The following is an 8,578-nucleotide window of genomic DNA, read 5'->3' on the forward strand; positions in this document are numbered from 1 at the left end:
TTTTCATATGATTTTTTTTTTTTATGTATAAGAATGTAGTGCCAACTTTTTGGTGTTTAATTAATTAATCATTATGTCATTCATGAAGTCTAAATGCCAGACTTTCTCTGTTTCTAGCTTCTAACATACAATAATCTGTTGCTTATTGTCCTTCATTCTGTTTTATATTATTATATTGTTTTGGGGTTTGGACTGTTGATTAAACAAAATGAGCAATTTGAAGACCTTGAGCTGGAGGAAACTGAAGAACATTTTCCACTTATTTCAGACACATCAAAAGGTTTAATTTAATTTGGATTTTGTGTTTAAGTGCCTCCAGATGTTATTACGGTACAACAAGCTAAACGGTTTTGGTCTTCAACTCATCCACAATGGCAAAATAATCACAAATATAATTTTTACCTTACTTTTGAACCCGCAAAATGTTGGTGTCATACTCTATGTGCCTCAAGGTTTGTTTGTAATTCATTTTAAATGCAAATTAAATCATTTCCTTTGGCAGGCCGTAGCTGCTGCTCCCTCTCCAGCTGCAGTTCGTGCTGCTCCTGCACCTGCTGCAGCTCCGGCTGCACCAGCTGGGACCTTCACAGACATCCCTATCAGCAACATCCGCAAGGTGAGAGCCAACACACTCCTGCTCAAACTCCTCTGATAGCAGTCCAGTGTAACACATAACATGCTCCTTCTATGCAGGATTTGGTGCTGGTGTTATTAAAGTGCCCCTATTATGAGTTTTAAGTGAGATACAGGTATCTGAATGTCCTCTGCCTTCAGTGGCCTGGTGAGCTGTTCAAAATCTGCACGGCTTTCTACTTCCCTAGCCGAGACGAGGTGGCTAATCGTAGCATGGTAGCGCTAGCATGCTATCTCGTTCTCAATGACAAAACACTGCTACAGCACACACTAGTTCACCATAATCTACAAAAGAACTACCTCCATGTCCCTCGCCCAGCTAGTCCTGCCTTGCACTGACCAAAGTTGGAGAAAAAGTTATCTAGCTGATGTGATCTTACCTAGATACTGCGCATGTGCAACTCTCAACAAAGATAGTATATACTCTGTTGCTAAAACAACTGAGATGTCTCACTCTGTAGCTAAGACAGAGACCCAAACACACAGGGTGAAAAAAGGATCTGCAGCAATGTGCAGTAAAACAAAAATATGGTGTTTTTTGAAAATGAAACCAAACCTATTGTAGTTTGGTACAACCTCAAAATACAATTATGAACCTGAAAATGACCATAATATGGGTGCTTTAAGTGCTCTGAGTTAAACATCCCGTGGGGCTTTCACAGTGTAGCTCTGTTATCTCTGACCCGTGCTTCCACATTTTGCCCTGAAGACAGACGCTCACACATTTATCAACACAGGCTCAACTAACACATCTTATTCCTGTCCAATGATGAATTATGGTTCAAAGCTGAAGTGCATATATGCGTCTCTCCTGCAGGTCATCGCTCAGAGGTTGATGCAGTCCAAGCAAACTATCCCCCACTATTATCTTTCTGTAGATGTCAACATGGACCAAGTGCTTGAGCTTCGGAAAGAACTCAATGCTGTGAGTTTGTTCTTGTGAACAGACGTGTAACAGAATGACAGACAGGAAATGTTTTTTCCACCCTAACCTAAAATAAAATAATAATTATTTCCTTTGTCTCTTGAACAACCTCGCCTCGTCTCTGCAGGAGGTGAAAGCCCAGAATATCAAGCTTAGTGTGAATGACTTCATCATCAAAGCCAGCGCTCTGTCCTGCCTCAAGGTTCCTGAGTGCAACTCCTCCTGGATGGACACAGTCATCCGCCAGTGAGTAAACACCCACAAACTGGCATATCCACACACATGCAAAATATACAGTCAACAAGAAATATGTTCTCTTGGTTTTTAGACCTACTAATCTTCGGCTTGCAGATGTGCCCTGGTCATAGTACACAAAGTTTAACTTGCCAACAATACATCTTCATCAAGTTTTTAGACCTAGTCAAGCTGCTATTTCTTCACATTTCTTTTGACAAAAATCTTAAAATCTTAAATTGTTAAATTTTAACTCTTAACTCTGTCACTCACATCCATGGTAACATCCAGATGAATGGATGCATCACTGTTCAAGTGACCAAGCACAGTGTAATTGTTCCACGGTACACTCAGTTAAAGGCAAAAAAAAAAAAAAAAAATAAGGGGGGGGGAGAAGATAAACTGCTGCATTGTTAGATTGGAATAATAACAATGTGATCTTGTTCGATATTGGTCTCTTAAAGTGTAGCTGCACTATTGTGCCAGTGGGGGCCACTCAAAGCACAAATATGTGTTCAGCTCTTCTCTCAGTTTAGAAACAAATTTACCAAAATTCTGGGACTGACTTATTTCAATGTTTCCAGGAATCATGTAGTAGACCTGAGTGTAGCTGTGAGCACAGCCAACGGTCTCATCACGCCTATAGTGTTTAACGCCCACACCAAAGGACTGGCTGCCATCAGCTCCGACGTGTCGGCTCTCGCTGCCAAAGCAAGAGAAGGCAAGCTGCAGCCACATGAGTTCCAGGTACAACACATAATCCGATTCGGTTTGTTCAAGTATTTTTTTCAATTTCAGGAGTTTGGAATGTAGGATGATTAGTTTTATGCAGATTTTATTTATCTAGTGAACCACCAAATTAAATTGTTCCTCTTCAATATGTGTATTATTTTTTTTGCACCAGGGAGGTACATTCACAATCTCTAATTTGGGGATGTTTGGCATAAAGAACTTCTCCGCAATAATCAACCCCCCTCAGGCCTGTATCCTCGCCGTCGGGGGCTCAGAGAAACGGCTTATGCCTGCGGATAATGAAAAAGGGTCAGTGTCATGACTGCAGTACTAATAACAAGTTGGACATACAGCATTTCTAAATTTGAATCTGATAAAGCGTCATTTTGGGTATTGCAGGTTCGACGTAGCCAGCATGATGTCGGTGACGCTGAGCTGCGACCACAGAGTGGTGGACGGAGCGGTCGGCGCGCAGTGGCTGGCAGAGTTCCGCAAGTTCCTGGAGAAACCCGTCACCATGCTGTTGTGATTGGACTGTACTGCCTAAACTGCAGCAACAGGCAGAGGCCTTCCCCTGAAGTGATCTGATTGGTCTAAACCGGTCCGAATCCTCTTGTGATTGGCCAGCCTGCCACCAGGTCACTCCCAGTTACCCTGAAGAGGAAGAGGCAGAACTCACTCCGCTTACCTGTCTGTCCCGCTGTCTCCCCTGTCTGTCTTTCTCTTCTTTCCTGTTGCTCTTCTCTCACTCATACTCTATTTATTGAGGCCCCATTTCATGAGAGACCAGAATTAGGTCAAATTTATCCTAGAATAGAGGCTGGTCAAATGTCACTAAAACATGTTTTACAAAGGGAAATGTTACATGTCCAACCAGAGAGCATATTTATCCCAAGATGTAGGTGTGTGTGTATTTCTACACACTTTAATCTGTGATTTTGTGTGAATGCGATAAAGACAACGGGAAGTGCAGCTATCTGTTGGTTCCAGTCTTTTGAGTAAGAGGTTGTGAATTTGGAGGATGGACCTAAATGTAAGTTAACTTTGAGACGCACAGTCAAGATCTACACACACACACACACATACACACCTGTTTCTGTTTAGTGGCCACACACAACATTGAAATGTTTAGTGTGTTTTCCTTGGATTGATTCTTTGTGTGTATATTCTTCACTGTGGGATAAACCCAGTGCTGTGTATATATAGTGGGGAGCTGTTGAAACAACCAAGCTGTAATGAGGCCTCATCATATAATTTAATATCTGTGATAACAAACAATCTTAAACGTTTTTTTCAATTATCTCTCTTTGGTGGGGAGGATTTCTTTTCTAGTCTCAAAGTATAATACTTACCTTTTGAAATATTCTTTGTTTCACTGCTGAAACGCACAAAGCTGGTTCTGGATGTTATTTGGTATTTGAATAAATTGGGAGAAGTCAATTTTGTGCCATATGCTCTTTGGTTTGGGTTTTTATAATTTGACTTGTAAGAGCCCAAATTAAAGCAGTTAGGAATAAAAACTGATTGCAAACAATACTAAAACATTTTTCAAATTTGTAAAAAATATATTTAACCAAGAAACTACTGGCCTGCTCAGCCCTTTTTGATTAATGCTGCAAACCAAATGGATAAAGTAAAGATCTAAGCCTGCAGTCAACCTCCTTGTTTGTATATTTTTCCAATATCTTGGTCAGCTCTCATACTTATTTATGCAGTCCCACAGGCAATAACAAATACACAGCAGCTGAAAATGTGCAACACTACCCCAGTTTTTAACATTTCTTTGAATTTAATTTAAAGAAGGAAAAGGTAAAAATGACAGGAGGCCAAACAGCAGATGTCATTGAGGTGATATAAGGTCACAAGCTTTCGCCTCAAGAACGCTTTTCACTTGACTTGAAGAAATTGCATTTCCATGCTCCTTTTTCTGCTCAAACACTCAACTTATTTGGTTCGATAAATGGCATTAGTGGACCAGTGTTGCCAATAAACCATGTATGTACAATCATTAAGAAACTCCCAAAATCATCAGAATGCTAATTTCTTCTTGTTCCTATATGGAAATTTGCTTTATTAGTTAACTGGCTAAAATTTCAAAATGTGACATTAGCTGAGACTGGAGGAGCTAAACTAAACTGGAACATATTTGGATGATCGTTAGAGGACTTGGCAGGCACATCGACTTATGTGGGTCACGGACAATTAATACATTTTATGCAAATCCATCAAAAAGCAACAAAGATGGCATTTTGTTTAGCCTATTGCTCATAACATACATGATGTCCTTATCATCAGATGTGTAAAAAAAACAAATCTTTGAACATTGCCTCACACCAATGACAACCTTGGATCCTCAACTGATTTGTGACAACAGGGTTTGGTGACACAAGCTACAAATGAAACAAAAAATTAAAAATGATATATGTCGGCTTATTATTCACAAAACACTTAGGATATCATAGTGTAGAGCGTAGAAACCTTGAAAACCTGTAACATTAGTAGGGCTGCGAAGTTATTGCTTAGTCATCTAGTTGTCACAATCTCCAAAAGTCAAAATTTCTTTTTACAATTGTAAAAAGAAATAACAGTCCTCTTAGAAAATTGGAATTCATAAGTAATAAAGTGCACTTTTACTTATTTCATACACTCAGGGGTTTTGTTGCTGCAGCCTTACTTCTAATATTGGCTAACTTAAGCTCTCGTGTGACTGGCTTACTCAGCCACTCCTCTCTACTTGTCCTATTTTTACATTTTAACACACAACAGAAATACTTTAAAATTATTTTATCACAAAAATAAAAGTCTACTGACTCAATAAAATGTTGGAGAATTCATCCATGCCATATGCCAATAAATGCTAGCTGTTCTACACCACTTAACTATACCAGAGCATTTTTCACTTTTTTTTATGAAACTATACTATAACTTGATCTTTAACTCGATCTCTTAGAAGACAGATTAGGGTGTCTTACGTTGGGAGTTTGATGAGGAAAGTCACACTATACTATGACTTTTTTTGACATACTTATGTGTGTCAAATGTATGTTATGTATGACTTTTTTGCCACATAATATACTATGACTTTTTATGACTATGTGACATACTATACTATATCTTTACTGTACTGTATAACTTCTATACAGAAGAAAGTCACACTGTTCTGTTTTTCAACACTATATAATTCATTTTTTTTTTACATACTGTACTAGGACTTTTTCATGATTTTTTTTGACATACTATGACATTTTTCAGCACACCATACTATGACTTTTTTCAACATACTATAGTGTGACTTTTTACTGACATTATGTGACATACTATACTATGACTCATACACCGTCAATTCTCCTTTAGCTCAGTCCATTAAAGACTGGTTAGGGTGCCGTAGGTTGGGAGTATGATTCCTATCAAGTTCTTATCTATTTTTTGAGTCGGATGTCAGAAGGAACATCACACTATACTATGACATAATATGACACATATGACAATATACTGTCAATTTTTTTTTACACTCTATACCATGACTTTTATCGACATACTATACTATGACTTTTTCACGACTTTATTTGACATATTATACTATGATTTTTTTGTACTTACTTTAATAAGACTTTTTTGGCACACTATACTATGGCTTTTTCATGGAATATTTTTTTCAGGATTTTTCAAAATACTTGTTATAACTTTTTAAAGAATTGTTTTTTTTGACTATACTACAAATTGTTCTTTAGCTCATTCTGTTAGAAGACTGGTTTGGGTTTCTTGGGTTGGGAGTTTGATTCCCATCCAGTACTTCTTTTTAAGTCAGATGTCCAGAGGAAAGTCACACTATACTCTGATTTCTTTCAACACTATACTACAACGTTTTTATGACTTTTCCCAACATACCATACTATGACCCATTCAGTACTCTATGTGACATATTCTACTATGACTAATTTCAACATACTTTACTATGACTTTACTATACTATAACTTATTCTTTAACTCAGTCTGGTAGAAGATGCTCTGGGTGCTGTAGGTTGGTAGTATGTGATGGGATCCAATTGGTTGGTTAGGACAGAAGACAAACGTTTCTCTCATTTAAGGTGGTTTATTTTAGATGGAATAATAATAGAACTCATTCTTTGTGTACAAGGAAAAGAAAACTGAATACTGGTTACATGAGACTACATAGAAATGTGCAAGCTATTATGATTGGCTAATACTAAGGTGGGAGGCAACCATGGTTTAGACTTGATCGCTTCCTTGCTGGTCCCAGCCTCTTGGCACACGATGATCCATCCAATGGGAGACGTCGACACCCTGGAGGATTCCCTCTCTCCCTTCATCCTGGGTATTATCCACTCAAGAGGAATTTAATCCACTTCCAACCAGTCTACTTCTAATATCAGTGCTCCGTGTGTGAAGACATGCATTACTTTATATGTATATGTTATCTTACCAAGAACAACTTCTTAGTAATTTGATTTTAATATTAAGGCACTTTAGCATGTTTCTTTTTTTTATTTCCTTACATATGATTCCTATCAAGTTTTTTGAGTCGAATGTCCAGATGAAAATCACAGTATGTATATTATGACTTTGCTTATGAATTTTTTGAACTACTATTCTATGACATTTTTCATGATTTTTTCAACATACTATATACTATGACTTTTATTGACTATGGAATTTTCATGACTTAATTCGACCTATCATACTATGACTTTTTAGACAAACTTTTCTATGACTTTATCATGATTTTTTTTGACATACCATACAATAAATCATTCATGACTTCATTCAACATAATGTACTATGGCCTTTTCATGACTTTTTTTGATACACGATGCTATAATTCAATTTAATTAAATTTTATTTATAGTATCAATTCATAACAAGAGTTATCTCAAGACACTTTACAGTTAGAGTAGGTCTAGACCACACTCCAGAATTTACAAGGACCCAACAGTTCTAGTAAGTCTAGGAAAAAAGAACACAAGGACTCCGGGGAGTGTCCTTCAGCTCAGTATGTTGGAAGATGGGTTGGGGTGTCTTAGATTGGGAGTTTGATTCTCATCAAATACTTACTTTAATTTTAATTTAGATGTCCAGAGGGAAGTCACACTATACTGTGACTTTTTCATAACTTTTTCACATGTACTATATTATGACTTTTTTATGACTTTTTTGACATACCATACTATGACTTCTTCATGACTTCATGTGACATACAATACTATGACTAATTTTGACATACTATATTATGACTTATTCTTTAGCTCGGTCTGTTAGACTGGTTTGGGTGCGTTAGGTTGGGAGTATGTGACCGGATCCAATTGGTTGGTTAACATGGAAGACAAAACATTTCTCTCATTTAAGGTGGTTTGTTATGGATGGGTTTCCTAAGGAGGGTGGCTGGTGTCTCCCTTAGAGATAGTGAAGTGTGACAAAAAAAAGCATAGTGTAGGGTGACTTTCCTCTGGACATCTTCTAAGCTGTCTACCTGTCTCCTAGAACCCATCCCCCACTTAAAGAAGCGTTACCTCTTTATCCTCTGGACATCCTACTTTAAAAAAAACTCCCAGACTCAGCTGCAGAGCAAGTAAACATGTTGAACTAAGTTATAGTATAGTGTGTCAAAAAAAGTCATAGTGTAGTGTGACTTTCCTCTGGACATTTGACTTAAGAAAGATAAGCACTTAATGAGAATCAAACTCCAAACCTAAGAACTGCTAACCAGTCTATAACAGGCTAAGCTGTAGAACAAGTCACAGCATTGTATGTTGAAAAATGTTGGAAAAAGTTATAGTACATTATGTTGAAAAAAGTCATAGTATAGTATGTCAAAAATAGAATATTCAATATTCAAAGCCACGTTCTTATGCAGCGGCCGTCAGTGTGGTGAATATCCTACAGAGACAAAAAAAAGTGGAATGCTTACAAATTACAGTGCTTAACTTTTTGTAGCTTTTTGAACAAATGGTTGAGAACAGGTCATGAGAACAGTCTGAACAAACACAATGAGGTGATGAGACAGAGAGAATAAAGTGAGAGTGAAAATAGAAGGGG

At 37.5% G+C, this 8,578-nt stretch overlaps 1 protein-coding gene across 2 annotated transcripts in view; it reads left to right on the plus strand.

Annotated features, from left to right (window-relative positions):
- Positions 1 to 4,181, plus strand: part of dlat (dihydrolipoamide S-acetyltransferase (E2 component of pyruvate dehydrogenase complex)) — an 8,759-nt gene extending 4,578 nt beyond the window's left edge. Inside the window, exons 7-12 of one of the 2 annotated variants that reach the window (XM_032532809.1) lie at positions 548 to 616; positions 1,451 to 1,558; positions 1,686 to 1,804; positions 2,377 to 2,539; positions 2,697 to 2,833; positions 2,924 to 4,181. In XM_032532809.1, coding sequence (XP_032388700.1) covers positions 548 to 616; positions 1,451 to 1,558; positions 1,686 to 1,804; positions 2,377 to 2,539; positions 2,697 to 2,833; positions 2,924 to 3,053 — 726 coding nt within the window. In that variant the 3' untranslated portion in view covers positions 3,054 to 4,181. Of the gene's footprint in view, positions 1 to 502; positions 617 to 1,450; positions 1,559 to 1,685; positions 1,805 to 2,376; positions 2,540 to 2,696; positions 2,834 to 2,923 lie in introns of both variants that reach the window. The other variant, XM_032532808.1, reaches the window with a different exon arrangement.
- Positions 4,182 to 8,578: the final 4,397 nt, after the last annotated feature.

This window comes from Etheostoma spectabile, chromosome 13 (genome assembly GCF_008692095.1).
Source record: "Etheostoma spectabile isolate EspeVRDwgs_2016 chromosome 13, UIUC_Espe_1.0, whole genome shotgun sequence".
Classification (NCBI taxonomy): domain Eukaryota; kingdom Metazoa; phylum Chordata; class Actinopteri; order Perciformes; family Percidae; genus Etheostoma; species Etheostoma spectabile.